The sequence below is a fragment of the Rosa chinensis genome, chromosome 7 (assembly GCF_002994745.2).
Source record: "Rosa chinensis cultivar Old Blush chromosome 7, RchiOBHm-V2, whole genome shotgun sequence".
Lineage (NCBI taxonomy): Eukaryota > Viridiplantae > Streptophyta > Magnoliopsida > Rosales > Rosaceae > Rosa > Rosa chinensis.
This window is the reverse complement of record NC_037094.1, coordinates 59,114,367-59,138,814: the sequence shown is the minus strand read 5'-3', so window position 1 is coordinate 59,138,814 and position 24,448 is coordinate 59,114,367. Positions and strand designations below refer to the sequence as shown.

The 24,448-nt window shown below is 38.9% G+C and overlaps 2 protein-coding genes across 20 annotated transcripts in view; both read right to left on the bottom strand.

The window, feature by feature from the left end:
• Nucleotides 1–318: 318 nt before the first annotated feature.
• Nucleotides 319–6,072, bottom strand: LOC112178865 (disease resistance protein RUN1). Of its 6 annotated transcripts, XR_005803211.1 has the most exons (8): nt 5,223–6,071; nt 3,907–5,008; nt 3,335–3,613; nt 2,511–3,221; nt 2,360–2,419; nt 1,504–1,574; nt 1,338–1,392; nt 319–406 (listed from the first exon to the last, which is right to left on the bottom strand). XR_005803211.1 is itself a non-coding variant. In XM_024317116.2 (6 exons), exons 1-5 carry the CDS (start codon nt 5,741–5,743, stop codon nt 2,396–2,398), a joined length of 2,637 nt encoding a protein of 878 aa, XP_024172884.1. In that variant the 5' UTR covers nt 5,744–6,071; the 3' UTR covers nt 1,503–1,574; nt 2,360–2,395. The 6 variants fall into 6 exon arrangements, 4 of the variants coding, with proteins under 4 accessions (XP_024172884.1, XP_040366644.1, XP_024172885.1 ...); XR_005803212.1 differs by lacking the exon at nt 1,338–1,392; XM_024317116.2 differs by lacking the exons at nt 319–406; nt 1,338–1,392 and having other exon boundaries at nt 1,503–1,574.
• Nucleotides 6,073–9,841: 3,769 nt separating this feature from the next.
• Nucleotides 9,842–24,448, bottom strand: part of LOC112176908 (alpha-glucan water dikinase 2) — a 94,255-nt gene continuing 79,648 nt past the window's right edge. For 4 of the 14 annotated variants that reach the window (XM_040510711.1, XM_040510713.1, XM_040510714.1 and 1 more), the window contains 2 exons: nt 24,311–24,426; nt 22,489–23,854 (listed from right to left, as the gene is read on the bottom strand). In XM_040510711.1, the coding sequence (XP_040366645.1) occupies nt 23,650–23,854; nt 24,311–24,426 (321 nt within the window). In that variant the 3' untranslated portion in view covers nt 22,489–23,649. Of the gene's footprint in view, nt 10,008–10,213; nt 10,363–10,468; nt 10,626–10,825; nt 11,011–11,165; nt 11,306–11,631; nt 11,651–20,987; nt 21,640–21,854; nt 23,855–24,310; nt 24,427–24,448 lie in introns of those variants that run through there. The other 10 variants (XR_005803220.1, XR_005803217.1, XR_005803218.1 and 7 more) reach the window with 10 other exon arrangements.

The window sequence follows — 24,448 nt, the reverse complement described above, 5'->3', positions numbered from 1 at the left end:
CTCTAGTTCTCTCTCAAGCGACTCGGAAAAGTCATCACTGCTAGAAGAGTGTACTGGAGACTCGGCCAGACTCATCTAAATTGTACAGGGAATCAAATACCTTAACAAATGTTCACCTCAAAGTCGATGTAAATAGAAGATACACATAAAGTACCTCAAAAAAACACCCCACAGAGAAAGGATCAAGATTTCTACTATATTTAACCCCCCACAAAAAACAAAAGGACATAACTTCTCAACACTTATGGCCGCAAAAATACCAATATTTCTACTCGTAGAAAATAAGAACAATAAAGAATGTAGAAAGGTAGCAACTTACATACTTTCACAGCTGATCAAAGCATTATTGCACAATGCTCGAAGAGCAACTAGGTCATGAACAACCAAATTGGTACCAAACAAAGACCTAACAAGTGATAAGAAGCTAGCAATTAATACTACGAGAATGAAAGAAGTGTAGAAATCGATTTGGGTTAAAGAAAGCAGTACAGCGCGAAGGAAATAAACAAGCCTAGCATTTATTTTATGATTTACGTTGCATTTATTTTACGACACAATCAAATTTAAACAGAGTGATCTCAAATAAAGTTTAATGTCTCAACATACAGCCTGTCATTATCTAATTATTACAAAACTAATACTTTATAAGACATAGTTATTCCAGAGCTAATACTCCCCAGATCTATGCCTCAATTTCTATTTCATAATTGAAGCTGAAGCTGCATCAAAAACACACTTATAGTTATAAATAAGTATACAATACCGATTGTTCTTATATAGGTACAACAATGGTTTTGATAGGGAGGTTATATAAGCAGAGGCTAATTCTCAACTAATAACTGGTTCAGATTCTAGCAAGGCTATTTTAAAGTTCAGGGCTTCAAAAGAAATACTCTTTCAAAAACTTGGAAAACGTGATGCTCCTACTAGGCTAAACAAGACATAAGATCAACAAACAAGAGTTTAATTGAAAATGATCATGGAAGTAACTAATTAAACAGGAACAGTTAGGGAAAGAGCTGCAGAGTAGGAAATCATTGGAAAATGGGGTTTTGGGAAAAACTTGGTATGCATTCTTCCCAATCCCTCACACCTATAACTCCCTTTCCCTCACTCCTCACTCGAACAAAACCGGAAGAATAACAAGAAGAAAATGATTTGTATTGGATCAGCCTGGAATCAATTTCCTCTTGGTGCAGCAAATTTTGTTGAATAAATTCACAGAATTCCCAAATCTAAAAAAATTCTAATCAAATGTACACTTCAACACTAGAAAAAGTTACAAAATTTGCTGGAAATTGAAAATTTCTTTTACATGAAAGAACCCACATACTCACCTATTTATAAGATGAAAATCAAACCCACAAATGAAATGATCTATTGTTGATATTCCTAAAAAAAAAGGCACACAATGAAAAACTAATTAATCTGCAAAAAAAAAAAATTAAAAATTGAAATCTCAAAAACAAAATGTACCAGGAGAACCATGATTGATGAACTTACTGAGTTTTGAATGGCGTGGTGAGTAGTCACCGTTTGAGCTGAAATTTGAGAGTGAGATGAGTCGGCGAGATCTGTCGCGTAGGATATCACGAGAAGAAATGGATGAGAGAGTTGTAATTTTTCTAAGAGACTGAGGCTAGTATCTGGTAATTTTAAAGTCTCATTTAATTTGATTCGCTCCCAATGGCGGATCCGGATTGAAACCTTGGGCAGGCTTGGATTTCTTTTAAAAAAAAAAAATATATATATATATATATATATATATACACTCGAAGGTGCGAGAGAGATTTATAAATTTAAAAATCATTCACTTTGTGTTCGGTGTTCCAGTTCAGTTCCAATTCTCGTTCCCACCTTGTAGTATTTTGACTGATCTAAGCATCTAAGCATATAATGCAGCAGTTCAGTTCAAATTTGAATGGCTTGTTTTTAGTTCATTTTAGATAGGATCTTTTAGTTCTTCAAAGAATAACTCAATGCCTCAACTTAATAAGATAAAAGACTCATTTCCGGATCGAATTCAAAACAGCACCTTAATTATAAAATACAGCAGTTTCTCATAGAAGGTTGTAGCAAACTAAGAAAGACCAATATCCCCAGAAATCCTGGTTAAAGTCATAAATCTATTGAACAAGAAAAAAAAACAAAGGACAAGCATATCAGCCTTATTCTTGTGAAAATGATTTCTGGAAGCATAATAGTAGTACAATATCCTACAGTCAACACTTTTATTGAATTGTGCAATCAGTCAAGCATTAGATAGATACCAAAAACTGCAACACGAATCTTTCTCTTCAACTAAGTATTCAGTATTCACCATTTCAGTCGAAACAGAGAGAGAGAGAATGAGAGTTACCATGGTTGTGGATAGCACAGCAGCAGCTATCCCTCTTCATTCCACGAAATCTTCAATCCACTACAACATACGAAATTGAATTTCACATCAATCCTTAACCCTATAAATTGCCGCAGATTGGATTGATTCAATTAAACAAAATTGAACTTACATTGAATTCATTGCCCCAAATTGAAGAGGGAAAGTCAGAGAAGTAGATACGACTTGATCTCTGAGAGAAGTGGAGAAGGGCAGAGCCGCAGAAGCCGAGAGGAGGAGAGACGATTCTCGAGTTCGAATAGGCCGTAGTCGAGTTCTGGAGTCGGGAGTGGGGAGTACTTCGGGTGGAGCTACTGGGCTTCAATATGGACAATACCAAATACTGAACAACCAAAATAGCAAATTTTAAAAACCACAAACGAAATTTGTATAAAAACCGCCACAAACTCAGCCAAGGGCTTGATGTCTGATCACATCGTTCTAGTCCACTCAGGCCTTGTCGAGATGAAAAGTCCAGGTTCCGAAGGCAATCTACAGAGGATGGTATTTTACTTATGCCTGTACCAAATATAACAAGAGTTCTCAATGAAATCATATTTCCGATATCCTTGCTCAAATTCTCAAATCTCGAACAGCCAGAAAGAACAAGAGTCCTAAGAGAGAGCAACTTGTAAAAATCCTCCGGAAGGTTCTTAAGCATTGTGCAGCCTTTAAGATTTAGCAAGACAAGTCGAGAAAGAAGTCCAATGGACTTGTCAATCTTTGGCAAACTCACACAGTCTTTAAGGATCACATACTGTAGATTTGGGAGTTGCGAAAAGTCTGGTGATTGTCTTAGGTAATGTGAATGACTGAGATTAAGTATCTCCAATTTCCCAAGCCGCTGTTAGACAACACCAAAAGAAAATGAAATATCAAAATCCAAAAAGAAGAAAATCAGAGCGTGATGTAATATATTAAACCAGAGGGAAGATGTTTGAAAGTTTCTTAATGTACCCTGGAATTCTCCCAAACTCGTACGAGATTGCTGTACCGCAGGTCGATAGAAACCAGGTGTGGTTCATTAAGAAACTCATTTCGTATGACTTGTCGAGAGAATCCTCGCAGGCAGAGCCATCTTAACTTTTTCGAGAACTCGTTGCAGTCTCCTGTGAGTTGTACATAGTTGAGATGGAGCAATTTCAATCTCTTCATTTTTCTAAATGCTTCTGTACTGAAACTCATGTTATCAGATCTTTGCAAGTTTAGAGCGAGTCCTTCAGTCTCTTCAGTTCCCTGTTAACAGAAGGCACTAAATTAATAAAAAAAGGATTATTCGCATGTGAGAATATGATTTATCTACAGGCGTGCGGAAGAGCCATGAATGCATTTTAACTTTCTTACTACCACAATGTCACAATGAAATGACTGGATTACGGACACTAGAATATGAAATTAATGAAGCAGTACTATTAGAATTAGAGATAGGATGGCTTTGCGTAATTAAGCACTACTTCTTCACTATTAATTAGTATTAGAGATAGGAATAGGATGCCCATGCTTGTCTTGATTGGGCTGGGAGTACTTACAGATTTATCTTTCATAACTTCTATTACATCTTCCTGACGCCACAATCTACTACGTCTTTCAGGGTGGTTCGGGGATTCTTCACGAACAATTTCTCTGCCCATGTCTCGAAGCAAATCATGCATCATTAGCTTGTCTTTTTCATTAACAGTTACGAGGCAACGTTCAGAGAGGACACTGATTTCTATTTCTGGAGAAAAACTACAGCCCTTGAGTATTTTTATGACATGGTTTTTGTCCATTCCAATGAAGAAACAACATATGTGGAGGAATATGTGCCTCTGCCTCTCCTCAAGTGCATCAAAGCTTATTCTGAGCTTTGACTGAATTGTGCCATCAGGAATTTTTTCCAATTTCTTCAGCGTGCTATTCCAATCTCCTATGCTCCTTCCAAAGAGGAAAGACCCTAAAACTTCAAGAGCCAGCGGTAAACCTCCACAGTAAGTAACCACTCTTCTTGAGAGTTCGATATAGTCTTCCTTAGGAGAATAATTTTGAAAGGCATGCCAACTGAAGAGTTCAAGAGCTTCTTCTTCATTCATTTCTTGTGTCAGATGTATTTTATCCGCTCTCACTTGTTGTAACAAATGTCGATCTCTTGTTGTTATAATAATTATACTTCCCAGACCAAAGGAATCACGGCTTATTGCCAATGCATTCAATTGTTCCAGACGATCGACATTGTCAACGATGACAAGTACCTTTTTGCTTCTAAGTCGTTCTCTGATCACATTGATGCCTTTGGAAACATCACCCACCCTTATCATGGTTGGTTTTAAGACATCAGAAAGAAGTCTTTCTTGCAGTGCAATCTTACCACTTAGGTCCTTTGCTGTTTCCCTAACATCTGCTAGGAAACTTCTACTGTCAAAGTCATGATAAAATTTGTTATAGATGGCTTTGGCAACTGTTGTTTTGCCGATTCCACCCATACCCCAAATTCCAACCATGTAAACAGCATTATCTAATCTAAAACGTAAATATTCACCAATATCTTTAACACGAGAATCTATTCCAACTGGATGGACAGCTAAATTCAAGTATGGGGTGGTCAGCTGTCTGCATATCTCGTCAACAATGCTATTGATAAACTCTGCTTCATGCCTGTCAATTAGATTCAGAAGCAGAACTAAGAAGTATAAAGAAATCACCACATTGACTAAAGTTTAAAGGAGAAAAGAAGGACCAAACTGAAAAGATAGGAAGTAAAATATATATATAAAATCAAATAAAAAGGCAAAAAGAAATATATATATATATATATATATATATATATATATATATAATATATAAAAAAAGGAAAAAAGAAGAGTATTACCTATCAGCAATATCGAAGCCAGCCAAATTCGCCGCTCCTCTAAGAGCAGCTCTCCACCTTGCTATCTTATCTCTACCTTGATGTACTGTGGCTTCATGTCTCTCAAACGCATGAGCAAAGATACCGGTCTGGTTTCTGACATGTGAAGGATCGACATGATAGAATATTGGGAAAACCCGTTGCCTTTGTGTTTTTCTACACTCCATGATCTGCACCAGCTCCTCGAGACACCAACTCGAATCCGCGTAATTTTCTGAGAAGACGATGAGTGAGATCCTACACCCTTGGATTATCTCCACCAAATCCTCCGCTATGTTTTCTCCCCTTCTTAGTCCCTCGGCATCCCTAAACGTCCTGACTCCGGCACGAACTAGTGCCGCGTACAGGTGGTCCGTGAAGGTCCTCCGTGTGTCTTCACCTCTGAAGCTCAAGAACACGTCGTACGTGTAGTCAGGGAACTCCGGTGGCCTTGAGGATGGTGTCCCCGATGGAAGCGATGAGGATGATGACGATGCCTTCATTGGAGTAAAGGGCTATGGATGCAGTGGTTTAGATTTGAGAAATGAAGATGGACAATCGGTAAGAAGAGCAAGTGTTAGAATTTGTCGCTTTGATACCACTTTTGTAATTTGGTGTGGAAGCTTTAGAAGTAGTGGGATAGGACAATGGGTTTAGGACTTCAGTTTTAGGAGCAAGAGTCTGGTAGAAAGAGTATAGTTTGAAAAAGAGGAGATGGTAGAGTAGTTAAAAACAGAGGAGGTGTTTTGTATTAGAACAGAGGAGTTTCTGATAATTGATAGCTCCGGTTAGAATTTGTGGCTCTGATACCACTGTCAGAATTTGTGGCTCTGAAACCACAAATTCTAACAGCAAGCTCAGGTCAGGTCAAGTAAACGGTTTGATTTCTTGTTCGGACGCATCAACAACAAAAACAGACAACAGTGACAGCGACCTTTTTTTCTCCAGTTCTTGTTCATGGCCCCATGTTGGTTTCCACGAACCGACCTTTTCTTTTCTCGTAATGCGTAGAGATGGACACCGGAACCAAGGACTATTATTCTTGGCAATTTCAGACTCCGTTTTCCTTGGTCATTTCCAAGAAGTGACTCGTAGGAAAGGAGGGATTAAACTTAACAGCCACCCAGCCTTTTATGCAGTTAAATTCCAAGTATCCTATCATCAAAAGGAAGGGAGATGCCTTTAGCTCTAGAAAAAGTAGAAAAATGATTAATTACATTTTAGTTTCCTAATTATGGGGTGTTTTCAATTTCATACCAAAATATCAAAATTTTATCATTTACATAGCTTAACTTGACATTGTTTGTTATTTTCAGTAGTTTTAATGATAGCTTAACTTGACTTTATTCGTTATTCAAAACCTCAAATCTGCCTATAAAATAGTCCCGGACAATGTGGCAGTGTCATACGGTGGTCTGGACCAATAATATTACTCGAATTTAATGGAAACCATTGCAAGAGGTGATAGAAGAAAGAAAAAAAAAAACTGAACCAATTAAGATTAAGTGCATGTCATATAAACCAATGATATCAACCTGAACCACCACGTTTATTATAATCCTGGAGATGAACCTCGGCTTTTGGAAAGTTTTTTGTTTTTTTTGAAGTCCAATTTTGCCCTTTTACAAAAAAGAAAGAAGGAGCATTTTCAAATCCATATGGCTTATTCTCATTGTCCCAAAAAAAACAAAAAAGAAAGAAAGAAAGAGGCTTCATCCGTTCTCTTACCCATCTATGTAGATTCTTAGCAAGTCGGATCAAGCTTCAGCCAATTACATAATATAATAGTCATTTCAAGCTTCAACCTTGCGTTCTGACCAAAAAAAAAAAAAAAAGTTTCAACCTTCCGCCTAACAAATCATATATGAAAACAGAACATCATGAAATTTGATCCAAAGATAGAATTCATATAATACATCCCGTGGAAGCATCACCAATCCAGTTTGATTAATAAAAAATCATATATGATAAACAACTTAGATCTCCACTTTTCATAAAAGGACTACACCATCACCATCTATGGTGGAGGAGAAGCCGGAACTTTTTTCTTTTCAAAGAATATAAATATTCTCAGTTTTTTAAGGGACAAAAATGAAATTGAAAATTAAAGTTAAAAAACAGATACTAATTTAGAATGTATGAATAAAACCACCCTAATCCGGGATCATATAATAAATTTTCCCTGTTAGAACCCCTCTCCAACTACAATTCCTCTTAGGGTTTTTTCCCACTTAGATCATGTGGAGAGTCAAAATTTTATGAAATTGAAGTAAATTCATAGACTCCTCACTTTAGAGGAGCTGGATCCACATAACAAAGATCCTTCATTGAAGTTCCAACGCAGACAAGCCATGGATTGACCTTGAAATTAGTTATACATTCCCATTTTGTTTTCTACTTTTCTACAGACCATACACATCAAAATACAAAATTCCAAACTCTGCGTTTGCTTCTCTTCTCAATTCCGTTTTCCTAGCAAACACAGAGAAATTGCACAAGTAAAATAGTCAACAAACAGCACCTATATCCATCCGGAATATAGATATTTTCAGGATCTGACTGGAATATAAATACTTTGCAGTACTTGATCACCAGTTTCCCTGCAGCTTCTCTGATTTTGAGATATAACTCAATTATTGCTTGAATTTCTACCTTAACTTTCAGCTGCTTTTTCTCTTATCTGTACTCATTTCGATACTGGAATTAAACTATTGGGGGAAGAATTATAAACACAACAAACAAAGATGAGAACAAACTATGCGGCAAAAAGCTTGCTGCTGTATGTGATATTACTCAAAGTGCTGATCAGATGACTCATGTCTTGGTCCTGCCTGATTACCAGAATCACTTGGAAAATATTCGTATGGGATAGGCTCACACACAATGGTATTTTCACTAATAAGTTTGGGATCCCATACAAGACTGAACCCAGTTTTCTTCACTCTGAAACTAGATCCAATTGCAACTTCAACCTCCACAAAGTCATCACCTTCCAAATTGAACTCATCATTCAACAAATTTACTCGCCAAATAACTTCATGTGAAGTTATTTCAGTGAGATGAGTTCACTACAAGAAAAATGACTTTTTGCAAGGAATTTTTTCCTTGTAAAAAACTGGAAATTCCTTCCATTAACCCAAATGCAAGGAATATTCCTTGCATTTGGGTCCTTGCAAAGAGGCCCTTGCAAAAGACCAAATACAACAACTTGAAAATTCCTTGCATTTGAGTTCACAAATGCAAGGAATTGTTCATCTCAAATGCAAGGAATTAAATACCTTGGGTTAACTATGGTTAACTGATATACAAGGAGAATTCCTTGCATATCATTCCTTGCATTTTAGTATTAAAAATTAAAAAAAAAATAAAACTGAATAATAGAAATATACCCCAAATGTCATTCCACACTCTTTTCTTTTATTCCTTGAATCAAAAACAATTAGTTCATTTGTACATCAAAAATTGAGGCTACACTAATCTATAACAAGATTAACAAAATCAAGATAAATAGCACATAGGTCCAAGTGTTTCTTGATTTCAGTGCCCTGGAAGTCTCCCTGCAATGAGTGACCACCTGCAGATGCCAGCAGTCTATTAGCACTAATCACAAATTCAATTCATAAAGAAGAGTGCCTTTGAAATAACTAAATATCCCTTTTCTAAGTAAGCAAAACCTTAGACGTTTATACTCTAACTTCTAGAGTCTTAAGACTGAAGTTGCTATATGTATTACGTTAGTCATGATTTATGTATTACACATTTTACCATGTACAATGAGATGCTGGAAGTACAATACACATACTCGCTGCACACAGTTTCTCTCACGTTATGCAAACACAAATAGGCATCCAAAATATTTCTTTTTCTGACACAAACTATTAAAGAAGTACCAGAGCAAAACAATAACCAAAGAGTATGCAAGCTAGTTTTGCATATGCCATGGTAATTTGTAACCTTGATAATTACAACTCTGGCATTCAAAACATGATCATTCTAGCTGCAAATAGGTTTTGGGAATGAGGTAATAATGCCTATACAAGCTATGACGCATATTATCAGACTCTAGACTAAATAATCAAGGCATTCAATCCAGCATAGCTCTATGAGAGGCATACCTCAAGTGGATCAGTCTCTCCTTCCAACTCAACCATCACAGGAGTATTCATACTGCTCATCAAAACATTAAAACTTTTAATGGGTAACTAACATTTTCACTCAGAAAAAAAAAATTATATATATATATATATATAAACAACCTACAGTTTGAAAATAGCTAATCTGCACAGCACGAGTACCCAAGATTCTAGCACTTTCATACTTCGTCATATACCATGATGTCTTATGCTAGCCTGCAATGAAAAAAGCGCAAGGATGAAAATGCTTAATTCCCAATTTATACGGTAAGAGAGATTCAATAGGACACAAAACCAAGCTGTTTACAAAAAAGAGAGAAGAAGTCATACTGTTTGAAGGCATGCAAACTTTCTTCTTTTTCCTTTTCTTTCCTGAAATATACAAACAAAAAACCATTAAATAACCACAACAGCTCTCTATTTGAAAAACAATATACATCCATCCAACTCCTATAAGTCAAGCACAAACCTTGAACTTGGAAAGCACTCCCAGCGTTATCAATGCTACTGTTAACAGACTGCAAGATTCAATTGATGGTATCCCTGAGAGTCTTATTTGGCAGTAGATCATCTGCAAGTGTATTTGTAGCCCCACAGACACACACTGACTTTGAGGCAATGTAATTCCTGATACCTGATTATAAATGTGAGCTAGAGTAAATCCAAACGAAACTGATATGATAAATAAAGAAGCAAAAAACAATTAGATGCTTTAAATGCTAGAATGAGCCAGATGAGGGTAACGACAAATATTTTTTTTGTGAGAAAAGTTGAAGTTCTTCCATTAAAAAGGGAAAACCTAACCTCAAGCGAGGCAATGAAAGTTGCACTATAACTTACACTTATCACAAAAACTCTTAAAGCAACACTTGCTCGTTAAAACAGCATCTTTCATCACTTCCTTGCACAAGGGGCAGTGTAGCTCAGGTGGTAAATCACCAACAGAACGCGTAGACGGTAAACCTTCGATCTCTTTCTCAAAAGCAGCCCTGTGATCATATATCAATTATTATAGTAAGTTTTCATACCAGCAACTGATTACACAGGCAGTCAAGCATAAAAAGTATGAACCTTTAGACCACAAAATAAGCTTACTCATTCGGCCTCAATACAGCTACTGCACCACTCGGCAGTGCATATGAGCCATCTGGGGTTGCTATCACCATGGACTTGGGAATGCCAGTGGGTGGTTTCACTCTTTTGATGTCATAATTTGGATCACCATTTGTAGGGCAGTGCTGAATATAATGACCTGAATACAAAAGTGCCAAATATAAGCACCGTCCTGAAATAACCATTGATCAATAAAACAAGCTATTCTCTTTAAAAAAATGAGGTCAGATGAATATCTTCCTCTGCACCTACATGTTCATTGTTCAACTATTTCTTCAGCAACCTTTTACTCAAAACCAACACAGATAAAAATATACCATAAAAGTAATAAATTCTTACCTCAATAACTGGCCTTCCGCCTCATCACAATTTTATGAAGTATTGATAACTATGAGGCACTCAGAGACAACCCCATATCAATGTCGTTGACATCGTCGTCTGCCATTGTTGACTGGAGAGGAGAACGTGAAGACGACAATGAAGGTCACACGGGAAAAGAGTTTGGAGGAGTGTTAGGATCATCTCTGCACATATATTCGGTCACGTCTTATTAATTGGTGATAAAGCAATGGAGATATGTATATAACAATCAATTGAGCTCCTTATTCATCACTGAATCTGCCCCCCAAAGCTTAAACTATGACAATTACATTTGAGTGTGTAAATATACAATCAAGACCTATTATACAGCTCCGCCCACAATGACAATTGAGGAAAATACTTAATCGAATTAAGTCACAGTAGTCACTCTAACAATTGTGTCTCCAGCAAGTCCAGAAAAGCTTTGCAAGACCTATTGGGAATAACAAAATCCATCACCTGCAAGCAAATAAAGATGATTGAAGATCGAACCTACAAGAATACTTCTCTAATAAACATTGAATAATAGCTAAATTAATAACATGTGCTCCAATCAAAAAAACTAACAGTTCAAAGTTTATCTCAACTCTAGCTGAACTTATGATGATTCCACAAGTTTGAGTAATACGTCAAGCATAGCAAAAGCAAGCTTAAAGACTGCACAGTAAAACTGAAATAAGTGTTGCGAAGTATATAAAGAAACTACTAATGCAAACATGAAAAGAAGTGGATGTATAGATGCATCCAAGTACTGCGTACCAGGCCACATCGGGTTGTTAAAGCAAGTCTTTCTACTAGCCTTATCTGCAATACAAATCAAAAAGAAAATAAAGGGGGCCAAGTCTTTCTACTAACCTGCTTGAACATCCAGCAAGACCATGTATTGTTTTGCTAATGGGAAAGAAAAAAATTGAGTGAGATTATAAGGGAGGAAATTATCGATAATGACCTGTGCGAGACTGGGATTCAAGAAACAACAGTAGAATGGCATATTACCTAACTGTAAAAAGAGATACTACCTAAATCACAAATTAACATGATAAAGAAAAAGATTACAGAAGAAAACCCAAAAATGCTGAAAGAGAGATGTCATACCAAGAGTGAGTAGAGGATAGTAAAGACCCAGATTAGGAAGCAAGGCCTGCTATTACAGGAAAAATTGAACAAATTAACAATACCCACATCAAAACAGAAACCCGGAGAGAAAAAGGAGGTGGGTGTTATCATAGACCGAAATCAAAGAACCCAACAAAACCCAAATCCAAATCGAAGAAAAGAAACCGATTCAAGATATAGGAGAGAAGCATCTGTTCTGGGCTTGGGATTAAGAGGCAATGGAGCGGGATTTGAGCCTGTAAAGGAGAAGGAGATGACGAAAACGGATGGAAGAGGCGAGATTCAGATTTGGGTGTGTGGTGTGTTATTGGATCTGCGCTTGAGAGAGAGAGAGAGAGAGAGAGAGAGAGAGAGAGAGAGAGTAAGTGAATAAAAGATGGAGAGAGAAATAGATTAAATGAATGGAGCGGCAAAGACCCTGCTCAATCGTATGCAAGGAAATGAAAAGTATATACAAGGAGTTTTACATGTTTTTCAATTTGGTAGACCAAATGCAAGGAATTCATGTTTTCCTTACATGTTATGCAAACTAAATGCAAGGAACTATGGTATTCTTTGTATAATACAACCTATTGCAAAGAATTTATCAATCCTTGCATATCAATTCGTTGTATAAACCCAAATTTGTTGTAGTGGTTGGCTTGACAACAAAGCTAATGAGCTTGGTATAACTTGTAACAAAAATGGATATACCACTTGGAGACAGGCCCTCGTCAAAACAAGAAGAAAAAACTACGCAGACAGTGAAAGCTTGTAAATTAGTTTGAGGCACTTGGAAAAAGACTTGGTCACTTTCTCTGACATATGTGAACTTCCTTTGGAAAATAATTTCCCCGCAAACAAATGCCACCATCTCCCGTTGCAGTCAATCCTTATATCATATTAAGCAGATACAATATCAATACGAGAACTGCTTTGGAAAATCATTTCCCACCGTCTCCTGTTGCAGGAGGGAGGGAGGGAGAGGGGGGGGGGGGGGGGGGGGGAGAGAGTTTGAATTTGGAATTATTGCTAGTGCAGTGTAGTGATCTGATTCCAAGTCAGAGAGAGAGAGAGAGAGAGAGAGTTTGAATTTGGAATTATTGCAAGTGCAGTGCAGTGATCTGATTCCAAGTCCTTCGACCTAGTTGGTAAATCTCCACTTGCAGGAAGGTTTGTGCAATTACAGAAACATGGACGTTCAAGGTGGGAAAGGCCACCGGGTTCTGGAAGGTAATGAACATTACTGCTTTCCAATGAGTAGTTCAGGTTTTTCAATCTTCCCATATAGGGTGGTACTCGACTTTTGGCTGTGCCACTTACAACAATAGTTTTCAGTGATGTCATCTCCCTTCTGTCCTTGACAAAATTCTCAAATCTTGAACAGCCAGAAGGAACGAGAGTTTCAATATCTCTCAACTCATAGAAATCCTTTGGAAGGTCCTTGAGCATTTTGCAGTCTTTAAGGTTTTACCAAAGCAAGTCTTTTACCATCGGCAATACTGGTGCATATCTGACAAACTCTTGCAGCTTTTCATGATCAAAAACTCAAGATTTGGGAGTTTTAAAAAGTCTGGTGATTGTGTCGGGTAATGTGAATGACTGAGATCAAGAATCTTCAACTTCTCGAGCACCTGTTAAACAAGACCAATAGAAAACGAAAATCAAAATTCAAAAAGATAAGAAAGAAACAATTCAAAAGTTCGGTTCAGCTTAATCTACCCTGGGATGCTCCCAAACTTGTACGGGATTGCTGTACTGCAGGTCCATAGAAACCAGGTTTCCTTGAGGAAGAAAATCAATTCCTATGAAGTTTAGAGAGAATCCATGCCAGCAGAGCCATCACAAATGTTTAGAAAGATGGTCATAGTCTCCAATCAGCTCTACATAGTTGAGTTGGAGACATTTCAGTTTCATCGTTGTAAATGGTTTTGTTCGGAAACTCTTTTTCGGAGATCTTTGCAGATTTAGAGCAAGCGCTTTAATCTTTTTAGTTCCTTGTTAACAGAAGGCAATAAGTAAGAAAATCTTGTTTGCATGTGAAAACTGATTTATGCTCATGTTGAAGAGTCATGAACGCCGACTGGATTCTGTACAATAATAATGATGTGGAGCATTGAAATGTGATGGAGCGCTATATGCTTTTGCATAAATGAAATTTGCAACTTATCTTTAGTATTGGATATGGGATGCATATGCTTGTCTTGGGTGGGAAGTACTTACAGATATATTGACATCTAGTACATCTTCCTGACGCCACACTCACTACATTTTTCAGGGTGTTTGGGTATACTTCCTGACACCCATGTCACGAAGCAAATTGTGCATTGTGAGTCTGTTTTTTTCACTAACAACTACAAGGCAACACTGAATGAGGACACTGATATCTATTATTGTGTTTAAGGATATGTGTATTGAGAGAATTGATGAGAGAATTGTGTCTTATTATTGAGAATAGGAGCCCTATATATAGGGATTACAAAGTGCTAGTTCTAATGTTACAAGGAATACCAATCCGTGTAGGATTGGGAAATCTAGAACCTTCTCTCCTATTGCTACTCCTAGTTTGATAAGGCACACTAAATCGATATTCCTTCAACACTCCCCCTTGTGCCGCTTCAAACTTGGTGGTGACGCTTCATCCGTTGCCTCGTTAAAAACCTTGCCAGGTAACAAAAACCCTGTGGGACAAAAATAACCCTGGTCGAAGGATAAAAAGAGCACAACACGTCCTTCTCTTTTCGAGATCGAACATGTAGACATCATAACTCCCCCTGATGTCGATATCTCCCCCTGATTGCTACAATCGTGGGAGTTCGGATAACTTTCTCAATCCGATGCTCTTCACATGTTTCTCGAAGGTGGATTTAGGTAGCGACTTAGTGAATAAGTCCGCTACAGTATCCTCTGATCGGATTTGATTCACTTCAATCTTTAGAAGTGATTGTTGTTGCTGATTATAAAAGAACTTAGGCGATATATGCTTGGTGTTGTCGCCCTTGATGAAACCTAACTTCATTTGTTCAATACAAGCTGCATTATCCTCATAAATGCATGTAGGTTCATTTGTGGTAGACTTCAAACCACAACTTCCTTGAATGTGTCGAATTACAGACCTTAGCCATACACATTCACGTACAGCTTCATGTAGAGCAATAATCTCTGCATGATTTGAGGAAGTAGCAACAAGGATCTGTTTTGTAGACCTCCAAGATATCGCAGTGCTTCCCATGGTAAAGACATAACCAGTTTGGGAGCGGCCTTTGTGAGGGTCAGAGAGGTACCCTGCATCAGCAAAACCCATCAAGACATCATTGTCGTTTTGATGGAGGGAGATAGGAGAACGCCGGCCACCATGAGCGGTGGCGGCGCCGGCGGCGGCAACATGGCCGGCGGCCATTCCATGGACGGGGGCGTTTTGGCTTTTGGGGTCCAATCCCAATTTTCCGTCATTCCTTTTCTCTCTGTAGGGATAGAATAGGCCCATATCAATCGTACCTCTTAGGTATCGAAAGATTGTCTTTATACCAATCCAATGGCGGCGTGTTGGCGCAGAGCTATGTCGAGCTAACAAGTTCACTGCGAATGAGATATCCGGTCTTGTGAATTGAGCTAAGTACAATAATGCGCCTATTGCACTCAAATAGGGAACCTCGGCCTCTAATGGTTCTTCGTCCTCATCCCTTGGACGAAACGGATCTTTTCCGGGCTCAAGACTACGGCCGATCATGGGAGTACTCGTAGGCTTTGCTTTATCTTCATTAAAGCGCCTTAGGATTTTCTGAGTATATGCAGACTGATGGATCAAGATTCCATCACTACGGTGCTCGAGTTCTAAACCGAGACAAAACCGTGTTTTCCCAAGATCTTTCATCTCAAATTCGGATTTCAAGTATTTAGCAGTTTCCTTCAACTCATCTAGAGTTCCAATTAGGTTCATGTCATCGACATAAACTGCTACGATTGCAAATCCGGAACTTGTTCTTTTAATGAACACGCATGGGCATATTTCATTGTTAATATATCCCTTCCCAATCAAGTAGTCACTTAGACGGTTATACCACATCCGTCCGGATTGTTTTAATCCATATAGTGAGCGTTTTAATCTTATTGAAAACGCGCTCCGTGGTTTAGAGCCACTTGATTTGGGTAATTGAAGTCCATCTGGAACCTTCATATATATCTCTGAATCTAGATCCCCATAGAGATATGCTGTAACCACATCCATAAGCTGCATGTCAAGTTTTTCGGAAACTACCAAACTGACAAGGTAGCGGAACGTTATAACGTCCGTTACGGGAGAATATGTCTCCTCGTAGTCAATTCCAGGGCGTTGTGAGAAACCTTGCGCCACAAGGCGGGCTTTGTATCTAACAACCTCATTTTTCTCATTACGCTTTCTAACAAAGACCCATTTATGGCCAACAGGCTTTACATTTGGGGGTGTCTGCGTTACAGGCCCAAATACTTGTCTCTTTGTTAGTGAATCCAATTTAACCTGGATCGCATCTTTCCATTTAGGCCAATCCGCTCTTCGTTGACATTCTTCAACAGAGCGAGGTTCGATATCATCATATTCTATAATTCCTTTTGCAATATGATATGCAAATGCATCATCAATCGCCATAGAATTTCTATCCATCATCTCATGTACACTAGTGTAATTTATGGAGATCTCTCTATTCTCTGGAGTTGGTTCTGACATTGGAGCATCCCCCAATGATGTCTCTTGGACATAACCATAATCCGGAATATTCTCATGAGATGGATTATTTACATCGATGATTAGTGGATTATTTTGTGCCGAACTCGCTTTCTTTCTTGGGCGAGAATCCATCGAACCTATGGGCCTCCCGCGTTTCTTGGCGGGAGCCGTGGGCCTAGCCACAACGTCACCATTATTGAGAGATGGGACGTTGGCGCCATGCTCATGCATTCTTGAGTTGGCGTCATGTCCTCTACTTTTAGGGACATCAATCCTTGCAGGCACGTTTGCAGCAGGTATGTGTGATCTCGTCACTTTAGCGATATCAGAAAACGCATCAGGCATCGAATCTGCTACGTTCTGAAGATCGAGAATTCTCCGCACTTCAATTTCTGACTGTGTGGTTCGGGGATCAAGATGAGACAGAGTGGGGACAGACCACGACAATTCCTGTCGTTCCTGTTGAACATTGATGTTCTTATCTCCCCCTAACGACGGGAAGACTGTCTCATCGAAGTGACAATCCGCAAATCTAGCGGTAAAGAGATCGCCTGTCAAGGGTTCTATGTAGCGGATAATCGTTGGAGAATCATATCCAACATAAAGGCCTAATCGTCTTTGAGGACCCATTTTGGTGCGCTGTGGCGGCGCAATAGGCACATAGACTGCACACCCAAATATGCGTAAGTGTGAGACATCAGGCTCATACCCAGTAACCATCTGGGACGCAGAGAAGGGTTGAGTGGCAGTGGTCCTCAGACGAAATAAGCACAGCTGCATGCAATATTGCATAGCCCCAAGCAGAAATAGGGAGATTGGTGCGCATCACCAATGCTCGAGCAACCATTTGTAGTCGTTTAATGGTGGCTTCTGCGAGACCATTTTGGGTATGAACATGAGGAACAGGATGTTCAACATTAATCCCAATGGACATGCAATAATCATCAAAAGTCTTTGATGTAAACTCCCCAGCATTGTCTAATCTTATAGACTTAATGGGATGATCAGGGTGGTGAGCCCGTAACTTAATTATTTGTGCTAGGAGTTTAGCAAATGCAGCGTTCCTTGTGGACAATAGCATGACATGTGACCAGCGTGTCGATGCATCAACCAACACCAAAAAATATCTAAATGGTCCGCATGGTGGTTGAATAGGTCCACAAATATCACCTTGGATTCTTTGCAAGAATGGTATATTTTCTTTGGTGTCCTTTGCATAGGATGGTCTCGATCCTAACTTTGCTAAAGAGCAGGCTTTGCAGAACGAATGATGGGCTTTGGAAACAACCAATGAGGATTTTGGTTGAGCCATGAAGTCACAATGGACCTTAGAAGTAAAAATTGGAGGCAAAGGAGCCTTGGTGGCGTCAATGCCACCCTGAGGCCGCAGGGGGATGGCGGCGTCGGCCAAAGATGGCCGGATTTTGGGGTGAACGGAGCCGTGAGGCGCAGGGGCTCCTTCGGTGTCCAAAAACCGAGTTTGACTTCTTTACGTTCTGAAAAAGGGATGTCCGTGTTAAGTCTTTAAGATACGGATTATCATGTCACGACCTGGGTGTCCCAAACGGTCGTGCCAAAGCCTATATGTGTCGGAATCCCATAAATCATCTCTCATGACATGGTTGGATTCAATGATTCGAATAGTGGTTGCATACAACCCACTAGATCGACACATAAGTTTCTCTAATACTCGTTTATTTCCGTAGTCATTAGAGGTGATGCAAAGGAACTCTTGTCCATTCTCACAATGCGTTTCCGCATGAAAACCATTGGCTCTTATATCTTTAAAATAATAAAGTTCGAAAAACATGTCTACGACATGAGATAAAATAAATCGATACTTTATTAATAATATCCAATGATGACACCAAAGTTTCGTGACCATAATCTAATCCAATATAAAAATCAAATCGTAGACAAATCGTAGTCACTCTATCCGTTCGGTAATTTCAATTTAGTTGTGACCAGGTAAGGTAAGGCGAGATTTTGGTGGAGCGTTGCTCACTTTTAAAACCGTTCTCTCAGATCAAACCTTGCCTAGACATCACAAGTACTCTTGAGTACGCCTAGAGGGAAAGAGTTAATACAATAAGTCATTTTATTGATTTAAGGCATAATTGCCATGACATAATTCTTGGAAAAATAAAAGACTATAAATAAAAATCTGCGGCATTTTGTCTTCATCGCCAGATTTAAAGTCTTTGTGAACTCGAAGTCTTGATCACCATGATGCGACTACCTTCGTAGGTACATTGCAAATTCAGGTCCATTGATCAGACGTTCCATATCAGAAATAGACACCATAAAGAGGATTCTCCCTTGATTGAGGCGCATTGGCGCAATATGCATAGTCCCTAGGACTGGTGGCGTTGGAAAGTGGTGCCCATAGCCAACGTTGGCTCCATGGTTTCCAACCCTATTTCCCTCAAAATCACGCCTCCTACGGTCGTGGGATCGTCGCCTTGAGCGATTACCTTCTTGAGCATTTCGATCGTATGGATCATGACGTCGATGGCGACTTTCTCTAGCCATAGGACGATGCTCTTGATAGCTATCTTGAAGCCTATCAATTTCTCTTTTCACAAGTTCATTGCCATGTCTTTCAGCAGTGGCCATAGCTGCAATAAGCTGTTGGAAACTTGTGATCCGTCTTGCATTTACATGAGTCCGGAATAAGTCAGAGGACCTCATAGCATAGACGGGGAAGGTATTGAGGGTTTTCTCAATCAATTGGTCTTCTGTGATTGTTTTTCCACAGAGACGCATCATTGCTTTGATGCTGAGAGCTTCCGAATAAAATTGCATGACAGTGTCAAATTCAGAGAAGCGAAGATCATTCCATTCTGCTTCTGTATTCGGAAGGATGGAGTCACGAATATTGCCATATCGTTCGCGAAGCGCTTGCCAAAGCTTTATAGCGCTATCCTTATTTATGAACTCAAACTGGAGGTCACTATCCATGTGACGTTTCATAAAGGCAAGTGCCTTGGAATTATCTTTCTCAGTTTGAGGGTCTGGAGCTGTTTCTATAGGACAAAGCTCTTGGATTGTATGCAATAAATCTTGGGCAGTAAGATGGGTCGCAATGTCAATGGCCCAGTATAAATATCCTTTGCCTGCATAATCCAATGGAACAAAATCGAGTTTGTTCGTGTTTGACATCCCGAGAGATGAAACAGGGACAAGTTAGTTTCAGAGCCAATGCTTCCACGACAATTAAATAATAAGATTTCCGAGCTACGCTACCAAGAAATCGATTTCCAAGAATAATTGGATTAGACCGAAACAATGATGTTTATATGGTCGTTAATCGATGCTTACGGACGCTCTTAGTCCGAAGTCTTACGAACGCTCTTAGTTCGTTAATTGCGTGAATCCCCACGATTCCGCTTTTCAATGATCGAACCCACGTTATAAGAAAGGTGGGATGTAGAAGAAGGGAGGTTTTCAAGTCCCCGAGAAAAGAAGAAGAAATATAAATTCCGGATTATAGGAACTTCAAAACTTACTCTTTTGAATACTTACTTGGTGAAAATTCGGAGCAGATTCTGTTCTGAACAGCTTGTACCTTGATTGGTGTACAGATCTCAATATAACTCCGATAAGGCTGAAATTCGGAGGTTAGATGGAAGAGACAGATACGAACAACTTTGATGAAGAAAGTTTTTCGATCTGAGCTTCCGAACTAGACGTTTCGAGGCTTGCAAGAAGACGGATGTGCACAGGAACGGGAAAAAGATGCAGTGGGTGTGCGTTGGCTTGTTTGCGCAGCAGGGATGCTTCGGTGGCAGCAGGATGGAACGCAGGGCTGCAGGGAGGGGGCAGCAGGGGTTTCTGTGCAAGGTTGCAAACGTACGGGCGCTCGGGCTGCAGCCAAGGCTCAGCTAGCTCGGGCTAGGGGCTGCTTTGTGAATGAGTTTTGGTTTTCTGTTTTGTGGTTAGAGTCGTGCTGATAACGTGTTTAAGGATATGTGTATTGAGAGAATTGATGAGAGAATTGTGTCTTATTATTGAGAATAGGAGCCCTATATATAGGGATTACAAAGTGCTAGTTCTAATGTTACAAGGAATACCAATCCGTGTAGGATTGGGAAATCTAGAACCTTCTCTCCTATTGCTACTCCTAGTTTGATAAGGCACACTAAATCGATATTCCTTCAACATATTGCAGAAAGACCACAGCCCTCGAGTATTTTTATGACATAGTTTTTGTCCATTCCAATGAAGAAACAAGATACATAGAGGAATAAGTTCTTCTGGTTCTCACCAATTGCATCAGAACTTATTCTGAGCTTTTTCTGAATATTTTTTGCAATTTCTTCCATGTGTTTTTCCAATCTCTTATGTCCTTCCTTCCAAAGGGAAAAGACCCTAAAATTTCAAGAGCCAGTGGTAAACCTCCAAAGTAGGTAACCACACTTCTTGAGAGTTCCAAAAATTCTGCCTCAGGACAATTATTTTGAAATGCATGCCGACTAAAGCGCTCAAGAGCTTCTTCTTTATTCATTCCTCCAGCAAATGTTGATCTCTTGTAGTTATTATAATTCTACTTCATGGACCAAATGAATCACGCCTTATGGCTAATTCATTTAATTGCTCCACATCATCTACATCATCAACAAGGAACTGGTCATTTTTCTTTCCAAGTCTTTCTTGTATCACAATGATCCCTCCAGGCAGCATCACCTACTTCTATTTTGGTTGATCTTAAGATATCAGAAAGAAGTCTTTCTTGCAAAGAAAACTTGAACCTTCAAAACTACGATAAAATTTGTTGCAGATGGCTTTGGCAACATATGTTTTGCCCATTCCACCCATACCCCAAATTCCAACCATGTGAACATCATCATCTACTCCAACACATAATGATTTACTAATCTCTTCAACGCCAAAATCTATTTCCAACTGGGTCGTTGGCCACATGTAAGTATGTGTGGGTCTCAGCTGTCTACTAATCAGGTCAAAAATGTCATGGAGAAACTTTCCCTCATTCCTGTCGATTAAATCCAGAAATAGAACTAATTATAAGACTCAGTGCGCAACTACAATGCTGAATTGAGTTAATATCTTATTGATAGTGACTACAGATTGCCAGAGGAAATAAAATTTAAATAAAGGGTGAAGCTGTACAGATGCTAACAAAATGGACCAAAAAGAAAAAGGAAATTAAATTTAACAGCTAGCTGTAAAAAAAGGGCAAGTGATTACCTATTAGCAGTAGTACGAAGATGGAAGCCAGACAAATTTGCAGCTATCCACCTGGATACATTCTCTGATATCCATTTGCAGCTTTATAAATTACAAATGCCTCCGCAAAAGTACTACACATCTGATGTCTGACATCTGATGGATCAACATGATAGAATATTGGAAAAACAGCCTGCCCCAATGTTTTTCTACACTCCATGATCTTTACCAGCTCATCAAGACACCATCTTGAACTTGCATAGTTCGCTGAGAAGACTATGAGAGAGATCCTAGACCCTTTGATTGCCCTGATCAATGACAGTGATATATCTTTCCCTCTCCTTAGTTTGTTGTCGATGAAGGTATGGATTCCAGACGCAACTAATTTACTGCAGAAGTGGCTCGTGAAGTAGTTGTGTGTCTTCGCCTCTGAAGCTCAAGAACACGTCGTACCTTTCTGTGAAGGAGGAGGATGAAGCCATTTCTGATTTGCTTCTCCCTCTGAAGCTCAAGAACCCGTTCTACCTTAAGTAATTGCTAATAAGAAATGAATAAAATCCAATGCTCACTCCATCATCTAGAGAGTGAGGTGGAATCTTTTCTTTTCCAGGTAATTCCCATGAATAAACTCATGTAGGACTTCAGTTGACCCGCCTTTTTTTTTTTTACCAGCCTTTTTCTTTTGTTACAACAAACCTTTAGCCTAAATTGATTCTGTGACAAAAAAAAAAAATTAAAAAAAATCTCTATTTTTCTTTTCATACCTATCATTCTGACAAGAACATGCCCATAACAAATACAACACAAGATGTGGTTGCTAAGGCTAGATTTGTGGCCTCGACTGAACTGCATATATCAGTTCATCTTTTACCACACATTCAATGTCCTTAGAACAACCGCAAATGCCTTGTGCAATTCTTGACAAGAGTGAGACTTGGAAGGCTCCATCAATGATCATCCGATCACTCAAGTAGTCCAACACAATATTCTCCTCTTTATCCACGATTACACTGCAAAGTTAAAATACACATTAAATTGCTCTCTTTGGGAAACAGGGCAAGACAAAACACTGCTTTGCATTTATTCTTACATTTCAAATAAATGCCTTTTCACTATGAATGCAGAAACTCAAATGGTCAAATTGACTCTTCGCACCTATACAGTTATACCATGTGACTGTAGTGTTTATTGTGTCGAGAGGCCAACAAAATGAATCTTCACCTACTTTGATTATGGTCATGTTCACAATTCCAGGAAGGTTGACTCAAAGCAACTTGACCCAACAACCGAGCAAGTTGACTCAATTCCAGGAAGGTTGATTCTTGGGAACCAATAATGCAAAAGACAAATTATAAAGTAGTGAAAATTCGAAATAGATGTTGGCTTCATAACCAAAACTAATTGACAATGGACGAAGTTAACCCTTACCTTGGAATCCCTTAAAATAGGTCTCTATTTTCCAACATCGAATTCATATTATCAACACTAATGTTTGCCCATATGATGGTGCAACTGTAAGCGACCCAGATATATCACCAGGCAACCACAAGCTGGTTACTAAATGTTAATTGTTGAAGAAACAAGCTAGTAGAGTAATATATGCTGTTCAAAATGTTGGAAGAGATATAAAATTCAAACTTACCATTCCAAAAAAATAAGAATAAAGGAAAAAGTTCTGAAGGAATATTCTGTACCTATATTAATTCATGCAAATATTTATTAGGCATATGCTTAAACAAAAGTAACTGAACATTCATACGCTTACCTTGAAAATCAATTAGTTTCAGCATAAATAGTAACCTGCGGTCGCTGAAGGCTAGATTTGTGGCCTTGACTGAACTACGTATATCAATCCATCTTTTACCACACCTTCAATGTCCTGAGGACAACCATAAAGGCCTTCTAATATCTTCCCCACGTCTGCAATTCTTGAGAAGAGTGAGACTTGGAAGCCCCTATCAAAGATCATCCGATCGCTTGAGTAATCCCACACAATCTTCTCCTCTTTATCCATAATTACACTGCGAAATTATGACAACCATTAAAAAAGGCAAGACAAAAGAATACTTTGAACACATGCATTCTTCCATTTCCAATAAATGCCCTTTTACTAAGAATGCAGAAACTGAAATGGTCAATTGCCTCTTTGCACCTATACCAAGTGATTGTGGAGAGTTGACTGTCGAGGCCAAACAAAATAAATCTACTTGAACTTCACTAACTCTGATCGATGGCAACGAAATGTTAACCAATGACTGACTGGCTATTTCAATGACTGGATGGTTTTAACGTTTGGCCGCAGCATCATGCCAATTAATTGTGAGATATCCTAGGTTTTTCTTGCCTTACAAACCGTCCAAATGTATCTAAAAAGTACATAAACTTTCTGAAGCTGACTCCTCCAGTCCAAGAGTGAAAAGATGACAGTTCTTCATTCTTTACTTAATTCATATTTAAAATTTAAGTTTAGGACAAACCTGTCATGAAGCCCTGCACCTGCATATCCTTCCAGAACCTCAGCATTCGAGTCTGCTCTGAATGTGACAGACTGCTTGCTATACAGCCATATTGGCTTGCTTGGATAACAATTAACCTGAAAGCCATAATCATGCTTG

What these genes read in the sequence shown, in the direction of transcription:
- LOC112178865 (XM_024317116.2), bottom strand. Translation starts at nt 5,743, where the DNA reads ATGAAGGCATCGTCATCATCCTCATCGCTTCCATCGGGGACACCATCC. An exon ending in GGCTTCGATATTGCTGATAG is followed by an intron (nt 5,009 to 5,222) that starts GTAATACTCTTC and finishes TCTAATTGACAG; the next exon opens with GCATGAAGCAGAGTTTATCA. An exon ending in TTTGGGGCAATGAATTCAAT is followed by an intron (nt 2,420 to 2,510) that starts GTAAGTTCAATT and finishes CGTATGTTGTAG; the next exon opens with TGGATTGAAGATTTCGTGGA.